The sequence below is a fragment of the Heterocephalus glaber genome, unplaced genomic scaffold (assembly GCF_053883595.1).
Source record: "Heterocephalus glaber isolate CG9 unplaced genomic scaffold, H.glaber_assembly_v1.0 deba00001600, whole genome shotgun sequence".
NCBI lineage: Eukaryota > Metazoa > Chordata > Mammalia > Rodentia > Bathyergidae > Heterocephalus > Heterocephalus glaber.
Window position 1 is genome coordinate 30,366,849 of NW_028258372.1, and position 25,796 is coordinate 30,392,644.

The 25,796-nt window shown below is 36.3% G+C and overlaps 2 protein-coding genes across 4 annotated transcripts in view; one reads left to right on the plus strand and one right to left on the minus strand.

Moving 5' to 3' along the window:
- Uchl5 (ubiquitin C-terminal hydrolase L5) overlaps window positions 1-230 on the minus strand; it is a 38,838-nt gene extending 38,608 nt beyond the window's left edge. The window contains exon 1 of one of the 2 annotated variants that reach the window (XM_087193825.1): window positions 60-230. The gene's annotated coding sequence lies outside the window, so the exon portion shown is untranslated. The remainder of the gene's footprint in view (window positions 1-59) is intronic. The other variant, XM_087193823.1, reaches the window with a different exon arrangement.
- Ro60 (Ro60, Y RNA binding protein) lies at window positions 32-25,699 on the plus strand. Of its 2 annotated transcripts, XM_004862763.4 has the most exons (9): window positions 32-172; window positions 10,074-10,674; window positions 12,413-12,633; window positions 13,064-13,210; window positions 13,465-13,602; window positions 21,126-21,242; window positions 22,347-22,460; window positions 22,727-22,873; window positions 24,345-25,699. In XM_004862763.4, the coding sequence occupies exons 2-9, from the start codon at window positions 10,095-10,097 to the stop codon at window positions 24,495-24,497; spliced, it is 1,617 nt and encodes a 538-aa protein (XP_004862820.1). In that variant the 5' UTR covers window positions 32-172; window positions 10,074-10,094; the 3' UTR covers window positions 24,498-25,699. The 2 variants fall into 2 exon arrangements, with proteins under 2 accessions (XP_004862820.1, XP_021098569.1); XM_021242910.2 differs by lacking the exon at window positions 21,126-21,242.
- Window positions 25,700-25,796: the final 97 nt, after the last annotated feature.

Below are 25,796 nucleotides of genomic sequence, written 5' to 3' on the forward strand. Positions count from 1 at the left end.
ACTCAGGGGCGGGGGCGGAGCAAGGGAAGAGGGGAGGGGCTCGTTTCCGGGAACCGAACCTGGAAGGCCCAGCCACTGTGGAGCTGGAGTTCTCTCAGCCCGTCGTTTCCCAGTCCTGCGCAGGGATTCTCCCGGCGGCGTTGCGGAGCGGAAGGGTTGGCCGCTGGCAAAGGTGAGGAAACAGGGAGGCTGCCTGGGGCCCTGTGTGCGGGCCGAGCGACCCTGGGAACGCGCAGGGTCTGACCAGCCCTCCACCTCTCACCCGGCGTCCCAGCTGCAGAGGCAGGCCGGCCAGCCAGGGACCTCCCTCGCGCTGCTTCCGCACTCTGCAGGCGATTGCTGGAGAGCCAGCGTCGCCGTGGGCCATTGTCTCTGGGCCCCGCGGGGACGCTCCGGAGTGGTGGGCCCTGTTTGAACCCGGACCGCGCCTGCCTCTATTGCATAGCTCCCCGCAGGCCAGCATCCAGAGGGCCTGCTTTACTCCTCCTCTTTCTCCTCCTCCCGCGGCTTCTGCGCATCGAGGCGTAGTCTCTGATCTGGGTTTTTTGGTAGGAGCTTTGCGGGAAGATGAATGATGAGTTTATCCTAAAAGACTTAAGGAGGAAGAGGAGAAAGAGCTATCTAAACTCTATGAGGATGGTAGACTGTTGTAAGGCTGCGATATCGTGTAAAGTGAAATGTTTTAAAATGTAATTCATCTAAAAACATTTGGGACAGTCGTAAAACCGACTGATGAAAATGTCTGTTTTCAGTGAATATCCCTCAGTCATCAGGCTCTCTTACAGAGTACTGTAGTGTTAACATTAAAGTCTTTGAGAATATATTTATGCATCATTCCTCAAAACCATGTTCCAAGAAAGGACTTTGGCTTCTAAAAAGAAAAAAGGAAAGCCTTAGGGAATAAAATTATCCTTGCTTTGACGACAGGTCACCTGTAACCTGGAGTTAGGGAGCCTTGTGCTGCATACAGATTCTGTAAAACCACAGAGTAAACCTGGTGAATATTATGGAAAGAAATAGTAGAACAGTTTCTGCATTAAAGCAAGCATGAATATATTGTAGATTAGAAGCCAAAATTTGTATCAAGTGTTGATTTAAAACAATTTTTTTTTTGAAGCTTGAAGTTTCTCCCTGGACACTTCCCACAGGTTGGGGAATTTTCCAAAATCTGCCCTTGATTTAATTGGAAAAGTCTGAGGGCACAGGAGTCTAGCCTTATTTCCTTATGAACCTTAGCTAGAATGACTGGCATCAGATCCCAAAGGTGTTTGCAGAATTTTTAAGTCTGTAATACTGCTTTAAACTTGGAAATGTTTTCAGTGCTAAACAAATACATTAAAATTTAGCCTTTGAGAAAATCTAGAAGTAACCAGAACAAGAGATTTCATTTTTTAAAATTGTGTCAAATTTAATACTGAACACTCACACAAAAAAACAGATTTGGTGTCTTGAGAAAAATGAGATCTGGCAACACTAGGCTAACATCACATGGCAGCTAGTTGACTGCTCTCTTCAGATTAGCATGGGATCATGTTTGCCACAGATCCTCACTGCTTATCATACTTAATCCATTTATTCTCATTATTTGTCTCTGTGGTACAGGAGTAAGAGTATGTGTGTTTTGGGACAGGGTATCGATAACTTGCCCAGGTGGGACTCAAACTTGTGGCTTGTTATCCTCCTGCCCCAGCTTCCCAGGGTGTTGTAATTACAGGCAGGAGCCACCATATTTGGCCTAACCCCAGTTTTTGTAGTCTAGTTTCTTTTCAGTTGTTTTACACAGCCTCTTACATACTAGTCAGCCTTGACTTCATTTTAAAAGGAATCAACTATATTTGTTCATTTCTTGAGCTAAAAACATTTTCAAGAACAGATTAGTAAGAGATATTGGAAAGTCATTCAGATGTATAAATAATGCAAGAAAATGTTAAGAATCCTTAGAAATAATATAGTATTAGTATTGGTTAAAAAGTACCATATATATTTCAGTTCTAATGAATGTAAAGCAGAAGAAAGTGCAGTTACATAGTGTTTTACTAGCATTTATTTTTGCATTCCATATTAAATCAAAGAGAAAAGTGAACAATATATAAAAGATCCACAACTGATTTAAAATATGGTCATGTTTTTAGTAGTATTGGATTTCTTTATCTTCAAATGTTAATTTATAAAAGTTTCATATAACTTTAGCTGTTTCAGTTTCTCAGAAAGATATACCTTAAGAAGTCAGTACAACTCAAATTATTTTTGCTGTTATTATTAATTTGGATTTGCAACACTTGATTATTCAGGATGGAATAAATGATGACCAGTTTGACCTCACTCCCTGCCCAAATGCTTTCTACCTCTGGTAACAGAGCTTAAACTTTAACGAGGGAGATGATGGCAGTTTAAGAAAGAAGAAATTTTTTTCTTTTTCATTGCTTTCTAAAGTCACATACAAGAAGCATAAGGCTTACATACCATTTTCACGTAATCATTACTGCTGCTGCTCTCCACTCTAACTTTCAATTACTGTATACTTCACCTAACCCCAAAATATTTTTATTTTCTTTTTTTAATTAATATTTTTAAGCCTGGTACATTGGTGTACACCTGTAATTCCAGCTACTCAGGAAGCTCAGGCAGGAGAATTGCAAGTTTGGGAAATTTAATGAGACCCTGTCTCACCAAACAACTTTTAATAGAGTTGGGAAGTAGCCCAGTGGTGGAACATTTGCCTCACGTGCACAAGGCCTGGGTTCAATACCCAGTACTGCAAATAATTTAGGATATAATCCCATAATCCCCAATTAATGAAGTTTGCTATTTGAAAGTATCCATTGCAGTGGTTTTTAGAATATTCAAAGTTCTGCAACCATCACCACTAATTTCAGAATATTTTCATCATCTCAAAAGAAGTCCTTTTTATTAGCAGTGCTATCCCAAGTTTCCCTCTCCCTTGGCTTCAGGCAACCACTTAGGAACTTTGTTTATATGAGTTTGCCTACTTTGGAAATTTCATACAAATGGAATCATACAGTATGTGGACTTTTGTGACTGACTTCATTCACATGGCATAACCTTTTCAGTATCTGTTCCTGTTGTAGCACACATCAGTACTTCTTTGCATTTTATTACCAAATAATAGTCCACTGCATGGATACATTTTTTAAATTAAGTTAATTGGTACATTTTAGGTATACATTACAATCACATTCATCTATGGGGATTTGTATCTGTGCATGATATAGCTTGGTTCTCATTTTTTCCCATTCCTCTTTCCTCCCTTTAACCTCCCCATCTCTCCCTACATAAGCTTTGTTTCCATTTTTTCCTTCTTTTTTCATTTGTTTCTTTCCCATCTTTCCTTTCCCGTGCCCCCCTCCCTAGTTCCTTTGCCCCTTTGAACATTTTCTTCCTACTTCACAATATCTATTACACATTTTGGTCATCATTTATACTTTTAGTTTCTCACACCAGAGAAACAATATGATATTTACATATGTGTGTCCTATTTATTTCACTTTAGAGTGTGGCATCAAGTGCATTCATTTTGCTGTAAATGTCTAGTTTTTCTTTATGGCTGAGTAGTACTCCATTTTATAAAAGAACCACATCTTCTTTATCCAATACCAGTTGATGGGCATTTGGGCTGTTTCCAAGATTTAGCTATTACAAACTATGCTGCTATAAATACAGGTGTGCATGTATTGCTGTGGTATGATGCTTTTAATTCTTTGGGGAATATACCCAGAAGTGGATAGGTGGGTCAAATGGACCTCTAATCCTAGTTTTTTGAGGAATCTCCACACTGATTTCCACAACGGTTGCACCAGTCTACACTCCCACCAACAGTGGAGAAGGGTTCCTTTTTCCCCACAGACCCACCAACATTTGTTATTGGTTGATTTCTTGATAGCAGCCATTCTTTCTGGAGTAAGATGGAATCTCAACTTTCTTTTCATCCGCATCTCTCGAATGACCAGTGATATTGAACATTTTTTCATATATTTATTTGCTGCTTCTACTTCTTTGAGAAATGTCTATTCATTTCAGATGCCTGTTTTTGGATTGGGTCTTTAAATTTGGGGGATCTGATTTTTTTTTAAGTTCTTTATATATTCTAGATAGTAGTCCTTTGTCTGAGGAACAGCTGGTAAAAATTTTTTTCCCACATTTTAATTGTCTCTTTACTCTGTTGGTGATTTCTCTTGCTGTGCAGAAGCTTTTTTTTTTTTTTTTTTTTTGTACCGGGAATTGAACTCAGGACCTTGTGCTTTCAAGGCAGGCAGCAGAACCACTGAGCTAAATCCCCAGCCCCAGAAGCTTTTTAATAAGATAAGATCCCAGTGGTTGATTCTTTTTGCCAGTTTCCATACAACGGAGGTTTTGTTTATGAAATCTTTTCCTACGCCAGTGTCTTCAAGAGTTCTACCTAACCTATCTTCCAGCAGGTTTAGTGTTTCTATTTTAATATTTAGATCTTTGATCCATTATCGATTTTAGTTTAGTATATGGTGAAAGATATGGGTCTACTTTTAATGTTTGGAAAGTTGAAACCCAGTTTTTCTAGCGCCATTTATTAAAGAGGCTATCTTTCTCCAGTTGGCTCCTTTGTCAAAGATGAGGTGGCTGAGTATGTCTGGAGTTGTTTCTGCATCTTCTAATCTATTCCTTTGATCCTTACGTCTGTTTCTTTGCCAGTACCATCCCGTTTTTATCACAGTAGCTTTGTAGTATAGTTTCAAGTTGGGGATTGTGATACCTCCTGCTATACTACATTTTTTAATGCATTCTTCAGCTGATGGAGATTTGGGTTGTTTTTAGTTTTTTACCATTGTTAATAATGTTTATAAGTTTTTGTGGGAACATGTTTTCATTTCTCTTGATACTGGAGAATTCCTGAGCCATATGGGAATTATATAATCTATTGCCAGACTGCCAGAATGTTTTCCAGGGTGTGTCATTTTATATTCCACTAGCAACAGATTAGGTTGTAATTTCGCTAAATCCTCCCCAACACTTACATTGTCTTGAATATAACCACCATAGTGGATGTGTAGTAGTACCTCATTGTGGCTTCGTTTTGTAGTACTGGGGATCCTACCCAGGGCCTTGCTAGTTAGGAAGCATTCTACACTGAGCTATACCCCAGCCCCTAGTCGTGATTTTGACTGCATTCTCTGAAGACTAATGTTGTTCAGCATACATGTTTATTGGCCATTTGGTACCTTCTTTCAAGAAATAACTTCAGATTTTTTGCCTATTTTTTTGGAGAAATCCTTTTGCTATTTTTTAGTTGAATTAGAGTTGGGTTATATATTCTAGGTACAAATCTCTTACATGTATGATTTGCAAACATTTTCTTTATTCCATGGGTATTGTTTTTCCTTGTGGTGCCTTTGAAACATGAGTGTCAAATTTTTATGAAGTCCAGTTTGTTTTTCTTTTTGTCACTTGTCACTTTGGTATCTGTTCCAATACCAATTCTCTGACACTTGGGTGTCCTATGTTCAATTTAAGTCTGAAAGTACCTAGAGTTTACATCAGATCTCACAAGTTAAAAGACAAAGTCCTCAATAAGATTTACTTTAATTGAGATAGTAGCTACAAGTGGAGTCCCCAGGCTACCCACACTTCTACCCTACCAATTACAAATTCAGGGCTCCTACAATCTACTCAAGGTTAATAATTTGTTAGAATGACTTATGTAATTTACTGGAAACAATATACTTAGTATTACAGTTATAAAGGGTACAACTCAGGAATTGTGAAATAGAAAAGACACACAGTACGGGAGCTGGGGCAGTAGTAGGCTGCAGTTTCATGCCCTCCCTGTGGGATCAAGCACATAACAAACTATCAGGAACCTCGTACAAAGACCAGATACTCTCTTATACCACAGTGTCACTGTCATACCAATTTTAAAGTTGTAGTAATCAGTATAGCCAATTTTAAGGTTCAATTATATATCACAACTCAGTGACAAGAAGGAGAGTAGCTTGGGACATTTTGTCTTCCATCTTTCACTTTAAAAATTTGAGTGGAAAATTTACATAAGCAACTACCAAGATGCTCTAGCTGTTAGTAATGTAATCTGTTCTGCCATTTTATGTTGCACCTTGGAAAGTACCATCACAGAAGTTATGAAAAGCCAACTGATTTCTGCTAAAGAAATATTAAAAGTGTGTGTCCTTGTGGTTGTCATTACTGTCTTTTGATAAAACTACAATTCATTTCTTAGGTCAGAAGACAAAAATTACACCAAATTTAACCTAAGGACCTTAATTGTCTTAGTTGGGATTCTAGATTGGGCAACATCTTATTGTACAAGTAGAGTGAGTAGTCCAACTGGGCATTAGCAGAACAGTGAGTTTTGTAGAGTGGGAAAGAAAAAACAGAAAAAAGCTGATTAGTTAACACTGGGTTACATTTTTTTGTAAGGGTTAAAGGAGGGAACTCTTTGCTGACTCTGGTGAATTAAATAATCTATTTTCATCAAAAAATTGTTTGAGGATCTGTCTGCTCCCTAAAGTTTCAACTTGACTAGCAGGCATTTAGCGTGAGTGACTGACTGCATTTTGTTTGAACTGGTTTATTGAGGCTAATGTAGGAGCTTAGAACAAGACAATGGCCTAATTTTAATGTAAACTTATAGTAAGGATTGCAAGGTTTATCTTTATGGATTATCTGTTTTAAGCATCTTTAGATTAAAAGTGGTTCTTGCTGCTTATGCTACAAAAAATATGTACTTGAGTAACTCAAATATACCAGAAAAACTTAAAAATATTAATCTCGGATGACATTTTCACTCAGTTCTCTTTACAACTTTGTAATTTTTTCTTTTTTTCTGATTTATTTTTATTAGCTCCATGTAGTACATTTATTATTTTTTCTGATTACAGAATTTCTTAACATTTTGTTTTTCTCACATCCTGAGATTTTTATTTCCAAAATAAGTTGTAAGAAAGAAAAATCAGTTGTGTATAATTCTTAATCAAATAGTTCAAAAAATCAATTTTAATGCTGTCTAGTTGTCCTTAAGACTGTATCTATCATTCATTACTTAAATATGGTGTTCTAAGTGCAGAAGAGAGATTTTTAAATAATAAGGCCTTGTCCCTGCTGTCAAGGGAACCACAGATGTAGCTACCCACAGTTAATACAAGGAAAAGAAATGGCGGGGGGGGGGGTCATATTTTGAGATTTAAATTGGGACTTCTAAATATAAACACTTGAGTCTTAGGGAGGTAGGGAAGCAGGCATAGTAGAATAAATAATATGATTTTTAAATGTCATTTCATTGTTAGTCATTTAATGAAAAGGAAAAAGCCTTAATAGACAAGTTGAAATATTTTTGTGAAAGCGAAAGGAAAATCTAGCAATATCAAATACATTATAAAGCTCAAAATAAGTTGTAAGTTTCTATTAGGACTATCAATTAAGATATCAGTCTTTGAAAAGGCGGTTAGTTTCTCAAATTTCTTTTTTTTTCTTGAAAGGCAGAGGTATGGGCAAATTGAAAAGAGAAAAATTAAATGTACGAGGCATTGGGGCTGGGAATTTAGCTCAGTGACACCACACCTGCCTCACAAATGCAAGGTCATGAGTTCAATCCCCAGTACAAAAAAAATTAAAATTAAAAACGTGAGAGGCCTGCCTTGCAAACGCAAGGTCCTGAATTTGATCCCCAGTACTGGAAAAACAAAAAATGCACCTTTCATATTTATTTGGGCTGGAGATTTATCTCAGTGGTTCTGCCGCCTGCCTCACAAGCACAAGGTCCCGAGTTCGATCCCCCCCCCCGCCCCCTACCAAAAAAAAAAAAATTAAGGCCAGGGATTTAGCTCAGTGGTTTCGCTGCCTGCTGCTCAAGTGCAAGGACCTGAGTTCGCTCCCCAGTACCAAAAAAAAAAGGGGAAAAAAATTGAGGCATTCACTACACCTGGAGATTCAGCTTATACTCAGTAACTATACGTCAGTCCCTAATGACATGGAATCATTACATCTCTGATATCACCTGAGACCTATCCCTATGCTAACAAAAGTAAAATTACATCAGTTGTATTTGTAATATTGACACTAATATTTCCAATACAATCAAAATCACTGTCGTGTTTAGTCATATTCAAAATGTAAGGCTCTCCATTCTCATTCATATAGCCTCATACCATTTGTTCCCCCCAACATGTAAGCACATATCCTTTTCAAAACAAAAAAGATTTTACCATGTATTTCTCTTTACAGCACTTTCTTGTCTGTCAGCAGTCTTTACAGCTATACCAGTACATTTAATAGTTCCTTTTGTGGAATATAAAGACACAAAGCAGAAATTCAGAAACCTCTCTGGAATGCCTTTCAATTTTTCAGTCTGCCTCCTCTGCATACGTCTTTCTGGATTACTGAGTTGGCACTGTTTAATCATGTGCACTCATAGCACTTTTCTAGTATAGCACTTAGTTACAATCAGTTCATTTTGCATTTCTGCTTCCACAAAAGAATGTGCTTTCTCTGAGATCAGGAATTCATTTTTTTATTTAATGGAACGGAAACCTTCATGTTTTACACATGAAGTTTTTTGTTGTTTTGTTTGCCAGGGGCAGAAGCCTATTGTACAATAATGGTATAGGATGAATAGTAAGAGTAAAGTAGTGATTATTATGGTTGCTCTCTGAGGCGAAAAAAAGGATATTGTTGCAAAAAAGCTGGTTCTAACAGCTTTAGAGATGATAACAGAAGGAAAGTGGAGGTTGTGACGGATGACATAAACTGTGAATCAGCAAGCACAGTTAATAAAATAATCAGGATGCTGTCAATTACAGATGACAAACTTAAAAATTACTTAAACAGTGAAGAAACATGACATAATAGCACAGTGATGGTGAGCCTTTTAGAGCTTTCAGGGATAACAAACAGCCCCCTGCTGCACACATGTCATATGTTCACCACCACTGTGATAGAAAATTCATAAGCAGAGCAATTTCAGGTAGCTTGGTGATACTGAGGACTCAGATTCTGTTTTTCTGCTCTACCATCCTTATATACAGCATTGATGTGTCCTCATGAACTGATTACATTTGTGGAGGTACCACTCTTTAGATATTACTTGGAAATAAAAATAAGAGCAAAAAAGAAATATTCCTTTTTAAAAGCCTAAGCCCCATTTTAAGAAGGATGAAAACCTCAGATGTATTCCCACCAAACTAGCAGTGGGCCAGATTTGTGACATGCAGTCATGTGACATGGAGAATGACAGCACAATGGTTAGGGTTAGGTTCAGCAGTAGCAGCATCACCTGGGAGCTTGTGATGTATACACAGGCTTAAGACTCATTCCAGACTTCATTATGAAACTCGGGGCCAAGAACCCACTGATCTGTGTTTTAACTATCACTTCATATAATTTTAATGTACATAGAATTTGAGAACCACTGGCTTAGAGCAGTCAGTCTATCCCTTGGGGTTAGAGAAAGGCTTAACAGCCTCCAAAAGACTAAAAGTCAGGATAAGGAAACCAGAGAAGGTAGAGGCATAGTTGTTGGATAGACAACCAAAAATGCCTACACGGTTCTTCAAGGATTAACATTTTTCTTCATGTCAGCTACTGTGGCTCCTCTACTTTGCCCTTTTATTCATCTCTATCGGGGACTCAAGACCTCATACTGAACTACCCCATTAGTCTCAGAAGCAGTATACTACTGTACCTCACAGATGTGACTCCTTAGTTGTTGCTTGTGATTGTCGTACCTTTGAGCCTGTAATCTAGTTTGTTTGAAGTACTTTGAGTTTCCCTAGATTATAAAAATATAAACACATAAAAAGCAAAACCACTTTTAAAATTCAAGCAAGGTATTTCTAGTACTCATTTCTGGGTGGTCACATGTGGTTTTTGTTTTATTTCTCATTTCATTTTTTGCCTTTTCTAATTTTTCTTAAGGGCATTTATTTTGATTTTGTACGGAATAAAGTTGATTGAGCTTAAAAGATTTTTAAATTTAAAAGATAATAGATTCACTAAGCACAGTTTAATATTTTCTGTATGTAATTTTATTGTATCCATCTAGTTGTAATAATATTTTGGTTTTTTGATAGGTTTCCTGAAAGAGAGGAAAAATGGAGGAATCTGTAAATCAAATGCAGCCACTGAATGAAAAGCAAATAGCCAATTCTGAAGGTGGATATGTATGGCAAGTCACTGACATGAATCGACTGCACCGGTTCTTATGTTTTGGTTCCGAAGGTGGTACTTATTATATCAAAGAACAGAAGCTGGGCCTCGAAAACGCTGAAGCTTTAATTAGATTGATTGAAGATGGCAGAGGATATGAAGTGATACAAGAAATAAAGTCATTTAGTCAAGAAGGCAGAACCGCAAAGCAAGAGCCTTTGCTCTTTGCACTTGCCATTTGTTCCCAGTGTTCTGACATAAACACAAAACAAGCAGCATTTAAAGCTGTTTCTGAAGTTTGTCGAATTCCTACACATCTCTTTACTTTTATCCAGTTTAAGAAAGATCTGAAGGAAAGCATGAAATGTGGTATGTGGGGTCGTGCTCTCCGGAAAGCTGTTGCAGACTGGTACAATGAAAAGGGTGGCATGGCCCTTGCTCTAGCAGTTACAAAATATAAACAAAGAAATGGCTGGTCTCACAAAGATCTGTTAAGACTGTCACATCTTAAACCTTCCAGTGAAGGTAAGCATAAAGTCTTCATGAGGGGGCAAGAGAGTGAGGAATATCCAATAAAGAGCAAATTTTAATTTGACATTATATAGTTATTTTCTAGAATTATCCCTTAATTCTCAAGACATACATTGAGCAGTTCAAATGTTTAATGACAACCAGGAACTACTTATCACAGGCAGCCTGGGCATTAATAATAAAGAATCATAGGACAGATTTACAGGTTAATATTCTAAATCTTTAATAACAGCATGCTAACTAGAACCAAGTGACAGTGAGTTATGAATGCTGCATAGACAAGATTAAAGTTATAGTAAGCAAAATAGCTTCTTGGGAATAGGTGACAGAACAAGGCTGCTTTGCTGCTCAAGAGCAGAAAGAATTTTAAATTAAGCAACCAGATAAGTAAGATTAATATCTTAACTGAAATGGTGTATTTATAACAGATCAAGTCAGTCAAAGTGTGATTTACTTAATCATTTATTGTGTGCCTGTGTATCTGCACAGTTAGGGAACTGGGTAGGATACAACTGCTTTAAGGAATATTTCTTCTCATTGGAAAAATAACATAGACATGCTTACATGAAACATTTAGTTAGTTAAGACATTTTTATACCAAACTCTGGAAGATAACAAGCTGTGATACTTTACAGGTTCCTAGAATTAACTTTTTTTGTTTGTTTTTTGAGACGGAGTCTCACCATGTACCCCAGGATGGCCTTGAACTTACTATATAGCCCAGGCTGGCCTTGAACTTACGGTGATCTTCCCGCCTTAATTTCCTGAGTGCTGGGATTACAGGTGTGTGTCACCACACCCAACTTGTTAGTATTAATTTTAATTATTTAATTAGAGTTTAAAAATAGCACATGCACTCAGACTGACTTACATGCTATATATCATTTGGCCTATAAAATATTTAAGGGAAAAATGAATTCTTTGTCAATATTTTTAAAAATCAGAAGAACTCAAACGTTGACATTTTGACTTTTCTTGAAAGTACGTCTTTTGGCACACTAAGTTAATACTTGTTTAACACACTTCGTGCATATTCTTTTTAGTTCACCACAGTCCTAATGACTTACAACACTCTGGCTTGTTCACTTCACCTACCTTCTCTCAAAGACTTGAATTTGAGGATTTAACCCTTACCTTTAATAGAACCTAGGATTTTTTTCAGCCCCCAAGCTCTTTCTATGATTAGAAGTATAAATGGAATGAACAATTTCCCCCTTTTAAACAATGACCCTATCGCTTCTTGGCCTTTTGGCTAAGATCAAGTGTAAAAAAATGATCCTGTAGTCTCTCTAAAAACATAAAAGAACCTGCCTACCTCTCCACTTCCTCTTACTCTCTATTGTTCATAAATCCATATTTATTCATATAGACCGAAGGACAAGTGAAAATGATAGAGATAAATCTGTACTCTTAGGAATTGTTCTGAGATTGTAAACTGAAATAGGCACTGACATCTTGAGGGGGGGAAAAGCCTCTATAATACAATTAAATACAGTTACGTAAGATAACTTTTTCCCCCCACTGGCATAAGTAGTAATGACAGAATAAGCAAAATTAATGTGCTCTATTTGCTTAAATATGTTTGTTAGAAGATAGAAAACAGTATCCTACCTTAAGGGAGTTAACTCCTGTGTATATAGCTAAGCCTGTCATAGGATGCATTCTCAGGAAACATGTTCTATTTTTTGCTTGCTAATCCTACCTGCCTTTTCAATTCTTTATCTTGTTAAAGGTCTCGCCATTGTGACCAAATATATTACAAAGGGCTGGAAGGAGGTCAATGAATTGTATAAAGAAAAAGCACTTCCTGTGGAGACTGAAAAATTGCTAAAATATCTGGAGGCTGTAGAAAAAGTGAAGCGCACAAAAGATGAACTGGAAGTCATTCATCTAATAGAAGAACATAGATTAGTTAGGGAGCATCTTCTTACAAATCACTTAAAGTCTAAAGAGGTGAGTAAATTCATTTTAAAAAGAGAAATGACATGTGCAAGACCCTGGGTTTGATTTCCAATACTGAAAAAAAAAATGGAGAGAGAAATACATGTCTTGAGTGTTTATTTAAAACACCTAACATGAGACCTAATGTGGTTGGCATTTTGTGTTAGTTTTACTCCAGAGAATTTGCTGCCTTGCTAATTTTTAAAACTCTCTGCATTTCCTTCATAAAATGTACTTTACTTCCTTATTCTAGTAAAGAATGTTAGCTGATTTGATAAACCTTGAATCAATTATGACAAACGTTCAATTCTGAAAGTACTTTACATCTCAAATGAAAGCCTTAATATTATTATTGATATAGCTATGTTAATAGTGAATTCATTCCCCTTAATTCCTTGGATCTCTACCTGTGTATTCCCCTTAATTATATTTCTTTCTGTAGGTGTGGAGGGCTTTATTACAAGAAATGCCTCTTACTGCGTTGCTAAGAAATCTAGGGAAAATGACTGCTAATTCAGTACTTGAACCAGGAAATTCAGAAGTATCTTTAGTATGTGAAAAACTATGTAATGAAAAACTATTAAAAAAGGTAAGCATTATTGGTAGCCTTTAATATTAACTAAGTGAAAAAGTTGGCTCCTAAGTTTTGGAAATGAAATCTGGTTTTAATGAGATGTATATCATACCAAACTGCATTTTGACTCTTAAATCTAAGGTTAATACATCCTCATTTTTCTCTTTTCTTTAAAAAATGTACTTCTTAGCTACAATAGCATAAAAATCTAAGGAGGACCCATAATTAATTACAAGCTTGAATTTTGCATTTATTTGTCTTGTTCCTAGGCTCGTATACATCCATTTCATGTCCTAATTGCATTAGAAACTTACAGAATAGGCCATGGGCTCAGAGGAAAACTCAAGTGGTGCCCTGATGAAGAAATCTTGAAAGCATTGGATGCAGCCTTTTATAAAACATTTAAGGTAATGTTTTGACTTTTTTTTTTAATTACTTAGGGCTTAATATCCTCTGTAAAAACACATTTTAAATGTATTATTAATACTGTAACCATGGATGAGTACACATTCATTTGTTTTCTCCATAATTTATGTGGAAGTGAAAACATTGTAAATTTATGAAGAAAGTATTGCTGCTTACCTTTGGACAGCAGTTACTTGTAAGAACATTTTTTTTTTTGGTACCGGGGATCGAACTCGGGTCCTTGGGCTTGCACAGCAGGCAGTGAAACCACTGAGCTAAATGCCCAGCCCAAGAAAATCATTTTGATAATTTTAATAAATCATTCATTTTGATAAGTTATTAAATTTAAGAATTGGCAATACTAAATTTTTTTAATTTGTATTCTTTGTGGGTCCTTGACTTGGTCTTCTGTCCTTTGTTTTTTCCATTAATTGGTCGATATGTCTCATCAGTCTTGATAGGAAGTGAATTATTTAGACTGGAAATCCCATATCAGAGCTGTGTATAAAATTTTCTTGATATGTACTAGAATAACATCCAAATTTAGCAGCAAATTAAAAGAATTATACACCTTCACCAAATGATACCTGTTTCTGACATGAAAGGACATTTCATCATATAAAAATCAGTCGTTGTAATACAGTACACTACATAAGGAGAATTAAGGAACAGAAACACTTATCTGAATTGATGCACAAAAACATTTGACAAAACTCAACACCCTTTCATCATTTAACAGAAAAGCAGTTAAACTAGGAACAGAAGTGAACTTCCTCTGCATGATAAAGGTTATGGATTTTTTTTAAAAAGCCATACTTAGTGTACTAACATCATATTCCCTTTGGTGAAAGGTTGAAAGGTTTTCTCTGATGATCAGGAATAAGACAAGAATGTCCCACTTTTGCCATTTCTACATAGTACTGGAAATTCTAGCAGCTGGTGAATAAAAATAATTCTAAAAATCAAGACTGGAAAGGAAGAAGTAAAATTATCACTAACTTCAGTTGCATGATCTTATATAGATCCTAAAATCCTAAAGGATTCACACACACACAGACACACACAATTAGTGAGTTAGTCAAATTCAACAAAATTAGAGGATATAAAATCAGCAAATAAAAATCATATATCTATACACCAGCAGTGAACAATTTGAAAAGGAAATTAAGACAATATTTCCGTTGACGATAGTATCAGAGAGAATAAATGAAGCCAGGCATTTTGCCATGTGCCTGTAATCCACCACTCTGGGAAGCTGAGGCAGGAGGATCAAGCTTGAGCCTCACCTGGGCAACTTAGCAAGACCCTGTCTAAAAATTTTTTTTAAAATGCCAGGTGTGGTGGCCCAACTCTGTAATCCCAGCACTTGGGAGGCTGAGGCAGGAGGATCACCACGAGTTCAAGGCGATCCTCAGCTACATAGTGAATTCAAGGCCAGCCTGAACTACACAGCCAGAGCCTGTCACCAAAAAATAATAATAATAATATTTAGAAAGAAAAAAGTGATTGAGGATATAGCTCAGTGGATAGGTTTAGGTTTGAATCCTCAGTACCACAGAAAAAGGAAAGAAAGGAGGTAGGGAGGGAAAAAATTTAACTACAGAGATGCAAGTACTGTACATTGAAAGCTAAAATATTACTGCAAGAATAAGGTAAATGGAAACATACCCATGTTCCTGGTTTGGAAGGCTTGGTAATGTTAAGGTGATAGTATCCAAAGCAATCTACAGATTCAGCACAATCCCTTTCCAAATGCCAATAGCACATTTTGCAGAAATAAAAATTTTTTAAATTCTAAAATTCATGTGAAATTTCAAGTGACCCCAAATTGCCAAAACAACCTTGAAAAGAACAGAGTTGGACGATTCATTTGGGATATCAAACCTTACTACAAAACTACAGTAATCAAAAGACCGTGTACTGGCATAAGGACAGACATATATGGACCAGAGATATAGCATGGAAAGTCTCTGGGAATATGGTCAGTTGATTTTTGAGAAGGGTTCCAAGATGATTCAATGGAGAAAGGACAGCATTCACAAATGATGCTGAAAAATACTGCATATTCACAGGTAGAATGAAATTGGACCTTACCTTAACATTATATACAAAAATTACTTCAGAATGGACCAGTGACCTACATTTCAAAACTAAAACTATATTGTGCTCGCTTCGGCACCACATATACTAAAACTAAAACTATAAACACCAAACACACAAGTTACAACAATAAAAAAATAGATTAATTGAATTTCAAAATTAACATGGGCATCAGTCAGGCACAGTGGCATATGCTTGTAATCTCAGCACTCTTGATAGCTAAGGAAGGAAGATCCGAAGTTTGAGCCCAACCTGGGCAACTTAGCAACTTAGACCCTATCTCAAAAAATTTGTTAAAATGGGCAGTGGGGTATAATTCAGTTCTAACCCCTCAGGGTTCGATCCCAAGTAACAACAAAAAAAAGGTATATCAGGTCCCAAGTCGCACAGAAGATGCCGAATCAGCCCACTGTAGACAGGCAGGTCTGCGCACGTCCTACTGAGGTCCCGAGTCGCGCGGAACACCCCAAATCAGCCCACTGCAGACAGGCAGGTCTGCGCACACCCTACCGAGGTCCTAAGTCACGCAGAACACGCCAAATCAGCCTGCACCCTGGCAACAATCCACTGGACCCCAATCCCCGCACCTCTGTACAGCCACCTGGTTCCACACTACAAAGACGCAGAGGACACTGGACCACCAGACCACAGTACTGAGTCCCGCTGCTCCCGGCCCAGAGGTAGGGGCTTCTGAGCCGCCGTCCCACTGCTCCTGGTCCAGAGGAAGGAGCTTCCCGGCCACCATCCCGCCCGCTGCTCCCATCCCAGAGGAAAGGGCTTTTGGGCCACCTTCTGGCCCACTGCTCCGGGCCCAGAGGAAGGAACTTCCGGGCCACCATCCCTCCCACTGCTCCTGGCCCAGAGGTATGGGCTGCTGAGCCACCATCCCACTGCTCCTGGACCAGAGGAAGGGACTTCCCAGCCACCATACCTCCTGCTGCTCCCAGCCCACAGGAAAAGGCTTTTGGGTCAGCATCCCTACCGCTGCTCCCGGCTCCTGTCCCACCTTTCCCAGATCAGAGGAGGTAATCCGTACATGCGCCAGCATCACCCCCCCCCCAGTTGAAATGAGAAAACACGTAAATAAGTCTCAAAACCAGACTTCCAGATCACCTACAGCAACCACAAAGGGAAATGAGATGGAACACTCTGATACTCAACCACCTGGACCCACTGAACTGGCAACAAAAGGGGATCTGGAAAAAAATGAAATCACAAATAATTTCTCAGATAAGATGAGAAATTGTGCCCCTAGTGCAAGACATGATTAATAAATCTAGAGAGGAGCTCAGGAACATGATGGAATCCCAACATAGGAAACAAATGGAATCCATAAAACAGATGCAAATAGATTTCCAGGACATGAAAAACTGCATTGAAAGTCTACACAGCAGAATGAGCCAATGTGAGGACAGAATTTCAAATATAGAAGATAAGATTGCAATTAATGACCAGGAAAAGAAAAATTACTTCCAAATTATGAGGGAACGTGAGAAATCAATCCAGCAGCTGCTAGATGATGCAAAGAAGAATAACATAAGACTGATTGGAGTCAATGAAGAAAGAGGAGAGAGTGCAGATGACATAAAAAAATCTCTTCACAGAAATAATGGCAGAAAACTTCCCAAGCAGGGGAAAAGACCTTGACATACAGATAAGTGAGGCATATAGGACTCCAAATAGACTTGATCAAAAAAAATCTACACATAGCCATATAATTGTTAAGATTCCAGAAACTCAACAGAAGAACAAAGTTCTACAAGCAGTGAGAGAAAAGAAACAAATCACATACAAAGAAAAGCCCATCAGAATCAAAGCAGACTTCTCAGTGCAAACCATCAAGGCAAGAAGAGCCTGGAGTGACATAATCCAAGCCCTAAAAGAAAACAGCCTCCAACCCAGATTGATGTACCCTGCAAAACTGTCTTTCAAAATGGATGGAGAAAGAAGATACTTTCATGACAAAGATAACCTTAGGAGCTTCATGAATACCAACCCAACACTCCAAAAAATTTTAGACAATATCCTAGGAAAAGACAATGAGGATTACAACCCCAGGAAACCCAGCAGAATAAATCCATTGGGCGTGACAAATTAAACGCAAAGGGGGAGAATCCAACAAAAAGAAAATGTCATGACAAGGCTTTTAAAACTTTTAACTTCATCTCCCTAATGAGTGTGTAATTCAATCTTGTTATTGTACTGATTAGTATTTTTCTGATTCTAGTGTTACACTTTCCTTGTGCTGTACTGGCTATTTATCATCTTGTGTCTGCTTTTTAATTGGGTTGTCTATTAATGAGCTGTAAGTGTTCTTTATATTCTGCTCATAGGTTATATGCATTGTAAATATGGTCTGTTTAAGGACTACTTTTCATTTTAACGATGTCCTTTAAAGTTCTCAATCTTGATGGAATCTTATTTATCAATTTTTTTCTTTTATACATCATGTTTTTTTGTATTCTAGGTAGTTCTTGCCTACCCTAAATTCATAAACATTTTCCCTTATAATTTCTTCTTAAAGTTTTATACTTTTAGGCTTTCATATTTAGGTTCATATATCCCTTCAAGTTTTTATGTATGGAAATAAAGGGTTGAGGTTAATTTTTTATATATGGATACCAGGTGTTCTAGTGCCGTTTGCTGAAAACACTTATCTTTTCCTTGGCTCTTGAATCGAGTTTATATTCTATAAAATGCTAATGTTAAATAATCTTTCAAAACTCAGTGGATCATATATGTGTGGTTCTATTTCTAGATTCTCTGTTTTATTCCAATGATCTGTATGTCTTTCCTTACACCAACACTGCCTTGATTACTGCAGCTTTAGAAGTCTTAAAATTAGGTACTAAACGTCTTCCAACACTGGTTTTTTTTTTTCTTTTTCTTTTTACTTTTCTAGGTCCTTTGTACTCCTACCTAACTTTTAAATTTCAATATCCAGTTCTTCATTTATAGCAAGTATACACAGACCTGAATTTTTATATATACCTTGTGTTTTCTAATCCTGCTAAATCCAAATACAAGTTCTAGGGGCTCCTTGAGATTTCTTAGTATTTTCTCTGTAGATGATCATTTCATCTACATATAAAGATTTTGCTTCTACCTTCCCAGTCCTATCCCAATTGTGTCATTTTATTGCCAGACTATTTTGGTTTAGACCTACGTTTCAAAGTTTAATGGACGGATGAAGAGTAGGCATATCTGTCCTTGTTCTCCACCTTAGAGAGAAAGCATTGTATCTTCTCCATTCTTATAAGGCACTTTTGCTGGAAGTACGGAGTACATGTCTTTAATCTGTTGAGAAGGTTCTGTTCTACTTCTAGTCTCCTGATAGCTTTTACCATGAACAGCTGTAGAATTTACTCCAATACTTTTTCTCCAACTAATGACAGGATCATATGACTTTTTCCTTTCCTCTGTTAAAATGATGACTTTTGGGGGTGGATCTTCCAATGCTGAACCAACACTGCCATCCCTATAACAAAACCACTTTCTACATCCTGCCAGATCTGACTCTAAGAGTTTGTTTTGTTAAACAAATTTCTATCTATGTTCATACTTTTTTCTTCTATTATCTTTATCCAGTTTTAGGATTAGCACAATGTTGAGTTCCTAAAATGAGGGGAGAAGTGTTCCTTTTTTCTCTGCTTTAAATCTTTGTTATAATTTATAAGTTAAAACGTATATGAGCCTGTTGTTGTCATATAGGTAGGTTTTCAAGCTAGGAATATACTCTCTTTAATAGGTGTTATTCAAATTTTATATTTCCTCCAGAGTTAGTTTCATTAATTTGTCTTCCAAGGTACTTCTTAGAAGTTGTCAAATTTATTTCAAAACCGATTTTTGTAATATGCTTTCTGTATCCTTTTAAATTCTGAAAAATCTGTGGTAATGTCTCCTAGATCTTGATATTGTAATTTTAAAAATGTATAATTGATATTATATAGTAGGAAGTAAAGGTCTAAAGGAGCAGGGGAAGTGGAAGGGGTAGGGAAAGGAAAAGAAGGAAAAAGAAAAAATATGAGAAAAGAAAAAAATGGAATCAAAGTCTTTGCAAATAGGGAAGGGTGGAGGGGGTGAAGGGAGGGCAGGGGAAGGGGAAAAAAATAAAAACCAAGATACTCATGTCATGGTACAAGATCCCAATGATGAACGTAACTGTATATACCTAAAATGTACCAATAAACTTAATGGGGAAGAAAAAAAAAAGAATGAGAACTCCTATAGTTCAATGGTGTAAATAAAAACAGTCCAATTTAAAAGTGGGCAAAGTACTTGAATGGACATTTTCCCAAAACGTGTAAGTGACCAATAAGCACATGAAAAGTTGTTCAGCATCATCAGTCAACAAGGAAATACAAATCAAAACCACAGTGAGATACCACTTAATACCCAATTAGATGGTAGTTATCAGAAAAGCAGAAAATAACATATTAAGGAGTAAAGAAATTAGAACCCTGAAATATTACTAGTAAAAATATAAAATATCGCAACCCCTGTGGAAAACAGGCTTACTGCAAAGTTAAATATAGAATTATTGTTACCATCTAGCATTCTATCTCTGTATATGCCAAAAGAATTGAAAACAGGTATTCAAATACATGTATATCAATATTCACATCAGCTTTATTCACAATAGCCATAAGATAGCAACAACCCAAGTTTCCATCAGAGAAATGAATAAAGTGATATATACAGAGTGGAATACTGTATATTTAGCCTTACAAAGGTGTGCAAGTTAGTAATGCTACAACATGGATAAACCTTGAAAACATCATGCTAAGGCCAGGCATGAAGGGACATGTAATCTATGATTGTATTATATGAAGTATCTAGAATGGGCAGATTTATAGAGGCAGAAAGTGTTATAGAAATAGGAAGGACAGTGGTTCCACAGCCTGCCTCACAAGCATGAGGTCCAGAGTTCGATCCCCGGCACCAAAAAAAAAAAAAGTAGGTAGGAAAGGAGGTGAAGGTGGAGCTAAGGAATTACTACCTAATTTGTTCAAAGATTCTATTGAGGATGAAAAGGTTCTGGAAAAAGTGATAATGGTTATACAACATTGTGAATGCACGTAATGCCACTGAATTGTACTCTTAAAATTATTACAAGAGTAAGTTTTATTTATATTTTATCACAATTTTTTTTAAATTTCATATTCGTATTTTACTTTAATGAGGAAAATTTTTTTTTAAAAAATAGAATGGTAACTTCTTTAAATGAAATTATTAAATATATTTTTTCCTTTGTTTCCCTGTTCTAAGAGCTAAGCATTTTTAAATAGTTGTCAGTTGACCTATCAAAATCAGATCGTTTACCTTTGTCTTTTGAATGAAAGATAAGGAATTAAGATTTCTTAGTCATTTAGTCTCCCTCTAATTTCTGTGTCTACTTTTGATGAATGTGTTGTTTTCTCTTTAGACAGTTGAACCAACTGGAAAGTGTTTCTTGCTGGCTGTCGATGTCAGTGCTTCGATGAACCAAAGAGTTTTGGGTAGTATACTCAATGCTAGCACAGTTGCTGCAGCAATGTGCATGGTGAGAACACCTACAGCAGTTTAGAATTTTCACCCCTGTAAAAAAATATTTATGAGCCAGGCCTGGTGACACATGCCTGTAATCACAGCACTCAGGCTGAGCCAGAAAGATCAGGAGCTCGAAGCCAGATTGGACTATGTAGCAGGACTGTCAAAAAAAAATAAAAAGTTTGCTATGGTATAAAACTATAAAATTAGGGCCGGGGATTTAGCTCAGTGGTTCCGGCACCTGCCTCACAAGCGTAAGGTCCTGAGTTCAATCCCCGGTACCAAAAAAAGAAAACTATAAAATTAGATATAATCAAGACTTTTTTTACTTATTTTTTCATTGCAGCCCATGGGACATTTTTTTTTTATCATTTTTAGTCTAAAGATCATTTTGTGCTGGGTTGATAGCACACACCTATAATTCCAGCCACTTTGGAGGCGAGGCAGGTTGATCACAAGTTCAAGACCAATCTGGGCAATTTAGTAGCACCCTGGCTCAAAAAGCAAAAGTGAAAGAAACAAAAGGCTAGAGATGTACCTCTGTAGTAGAATGCTCGCCTAGCATGTATGAGGCCCTGGGTTCAATCCCCAGTACTGCAAACAAGAAAACCAAATTTGTAAATTAAAAGTTTTGAGTGTATTGAAAAAGCATTTCTGAGGCATAATATGAATTGAAATTTTAAATTGTACAAAAGGTTAAATATTAATAGCATTTTTCAGGACATACATAGTGCTTACAAAAATTATTTAATGATAAAGAAGTTAAAAGATCAGAGAACTGACAAGAGTCAGGAAAGTTTATTTCTGGTCTCACTGAATAGCAAACAGATGAAGCAAGCTTAAATTTTTTTTCATAACTGACTTTAGCTTGATAAAAGAAGAATATATCCCTTATCTTCTTCAAAGGATTGTTTGAAAACCAATTTCTAAGAGTTTGTGAAAAGTACTGTACTTTGAAAGCTATATTGGTGTTAATTATATACTTTAGAACACAGTAGTACAAGTTTAGAAATAAAATAACCATCATGTTCTCTTAAAGATGAAGTTGTATAAACTTCAAGATACTATATTTATTTCCTCCAAATCTGCTGAAAATTACCACCATTGAATTTTTCAGGTCGTCACACGAACAGAAAAAGATTCTTATGTAGTTGCTTTTTCAGATGAAATGGTACCATGTCCTGTGACTAAAGATATGACCTTACAACAGGTTTTAATGGCTATGAATCAGGTAATAAACTTTTTTAATTGTTTAACATGTAGAATAATGTTATATTAATATTTTGCATGGTGTTAAGTTATAAGAAGAAATGTTATCTTTTCCCATGAGAAGCACAAAATCAAAAATAGCAATCTTATTACGGAAGACCTATATACTGGCTCTAAACAACATTGTAAAAATAATAGCATTTTAGTATTTAATTAACTTAATTATTTCAGACATCTCTGTGGACATGAGGGCAACGTTATTCTCATTCATGTTCTTGTTGAGTTTAGATCCCAGCCGGTGGAACTGATTGCTCTCTTCCAATGATCTGGGCTCAAAAGACGAACACAGCTGCTGATGTCTTCATTGTATTCACTGATAATGAGACCTTTGCAGGAAATGTCCATCCTTCTACTGCTCTGAGGGAATATAGAAAGGTAAAACAAATTGTGCTGTTCTCACCCAAATAATACTCCACTGTTTCTTTAAAAACGTCACTAAAGTTACTTCTGTACCTTTGTATAGGAATCCTGTGTCAGTTATGAACTCAGTAGTAACTTGAAGTAAGAAAAGTAGTGCTCACTCATACATAATTTATTTTAAACAGTTCTAGTGCTAAACATTACTAAGAATATCCTCTGCAAACAATATTCTTGGCAGTAATCAAAATACTTATTTTTACCTTAACTGTAAATTTTTTTAATGATTCATTCTGCTTTTGAAAAATTACAATTATCATTTGTGGATATTGCTAAAGAACCTACATAAAGCTATAACTATGTTCTAAGTTTTATGGTGATACATAGAGGTGAGGAGGGGCTGGGGAATCCATGTTCGGTGAGTTTCCAAAAATGACATAAATATTCTATAACTGCACCCTCCAATATGGTAGGTAGCCACTAACATGGGCCTAGTGGCACTAATGTGAATAGAAGTAGAAATAGAACTTGCTAATGAAGAGCAGTAGTTTTCAAAAAGTGTAGTTTCCCTAACAGCAGCCTTAGAATCACCTGGTACTGTGTTAGAAATGCCAGTTCCTAGGCCCCATCTACCATTTATTGAATCATTAACTCAGTTAGTAGAACTGTTTTTAACAAGTTTTCCAGGGGATGCTGTTGCATGCTTAATTTTGAGGACCACAGGCTGACGATAGAATTTGGACTAAAGACAGCCTGAAGTCTGAGTCCTCGTTCTTTCTTACTGCGAACCTATTAGATGGCACAGTAAGTAATAGTACTTATCTTTAGGGTTGGTAAACAATTAAATTAGATACATTATAAAGAGTTCACTGTAGTGTCTGACTATGTTCAGGGATTATTGTTTTTTTCTCAAAAACTCAAATTATATTAACCTTACATGTAACTACAGAGAAGGAGTTCTGACATGGGATATTTGTATATTGAACATAGGATAGTTAAAAACCAAATGTTGATAATCCCAGAGAAATATTTCCTTATATTTATGTATACTCACTCATACTGCCTCAGCACTTGACATATTGGTAAGTGGCTGGCATCCATGAATATCCTAATAGTTTTCATAATTTACAAAGCCCCTCTGCTGCTTTAAATGTACTCTGGATCCCATCAAACAGGTAAATATATAGAACAAAGAAATTTCAGGTAGGTTCTTCTGACAGTTATATCTTGCAATCTTTTAAAGCTCACATTGTCTGGCCCTAAAAGATTAAGCAAAAAAGACATTTTTTTTTTCTTCGAACTTGGGTCCTTGCACTTGCGCAGCAGGTGGTGGAACCACTGAGCTAAATCCCCGGCCCCTACATTACTTTGTAAATAAAATGTGGTAAAGAAATTTTAAAGTATTATAATTTTGGAAGCTTTTCTTTTTGCTTTTCCTTCTGTAATTTGTAGGTATATTTATTATTTTTTCTGTATTTTTTTCCTACAGAAAATGGATATTCCAGCTAAATTGATTGTTTGTGGAATGACATCAAATGGTTTTACTATTGCAGACCCAGATGATAGAGGCATGTTGGATATGTGTGGCTTTGATACTGGAGCCCTGGATGTAATTCGAAATTTCACATTAGATGTGATTTAACCATAAGCAGCAGCATGATCCAGAAGAGGTCAGTTGCCATTAGGTATCTCACTAAAATTACGCGGCGACTTCCCACCTAATCTAATCCAGTGAAAGATGATGGTACAGTTTGTACATAATGGAAGTTACTTTATGAAAAAAAGATGGAAAAATAAGATAAGCCCAAAGTTCTATCCACTAATCTAGCTTTTGGGAAATAACTTCCAAGATACTGTATGTAGCTTCCTCTATCTTAATAGAGAACTTCGTTTTAGTACACTGTACAGTAGTTTGCTCTGGTGAATAATATATTTGTACTTAAAAGAGGGGGGATCCAAAAGTGTAAGTAGTTCCTAATCATGTTGCTTGTTGAAGTACATAATGTTTTTTTAAATGTTTTCATTGGAAAAGGACAGCTTTGATAATATCCAAATACTCTGAAATGCACTAGACCATGTAACTGTGATGGAATATGAAACTCATCTATAAACTTTTGTACCAAGGGGATAAAAAACTAAGACATTTGATTAAATTATGAGTGAGTTTTACAAATTCCTTTCAGAGTTTTCTAAGATCACTTAAATAACAGCTCTTATTCAATGAAAAATGTTTTATTTGTGATTTATTTGTACTTGTAGAACCTGTTACCATTAAACAGAAACATAATGGAAACTCCTAAGAGGAGGCTCTGAAGTTTGTGTTGCTGAGGAGTTCTATTTGGTTTGCTTTGTTTTGTTGTTTTATTGGCATGAGTAAGGGTGTTGACAGTGATTTCCTGAGTAACAGCAGCTTTGTGTAGTTAACTTTTTTAAATATTCGTAAGAGAAAGTAACAAAATATTTCAAGAACTGAAGTTCTCCAGTTTCACCTATAACCAGATTAGCCTGTTCCTTGCTCCTACAATAAGAATTGTTTTAATTACTTTTAACTATTTTTTTAGTCAAATTGTAATCATGTCACTGGTCTCCTGCGACTTTATCCATTATTCATTTTATGGCCAAACATTTTTGATAAGGTAAAGAAATAATAAAGCAAGCTCTAGGTCCTTCAGGTTTGAAAGGTAGTTCTTGAATAACATTACCAACTAACCAATCTTTAGGAAATTATTTTTATACTTTGTGTATTAAATTTCTTTTCCATTGCAGTAACATACATTATTTTCTTGATCAAGAATTGTGTTTTCATCGGGAGGCTTAACATTAAAGCAATTTGTTGAAATGTCACTATCTTTTCTCATAATTTTATAATTGTCAAAGATAGCTAACATGTTAAACTTTCATTTTTATACATTATCTTTAAAATACTAAAGGTATACTGAGG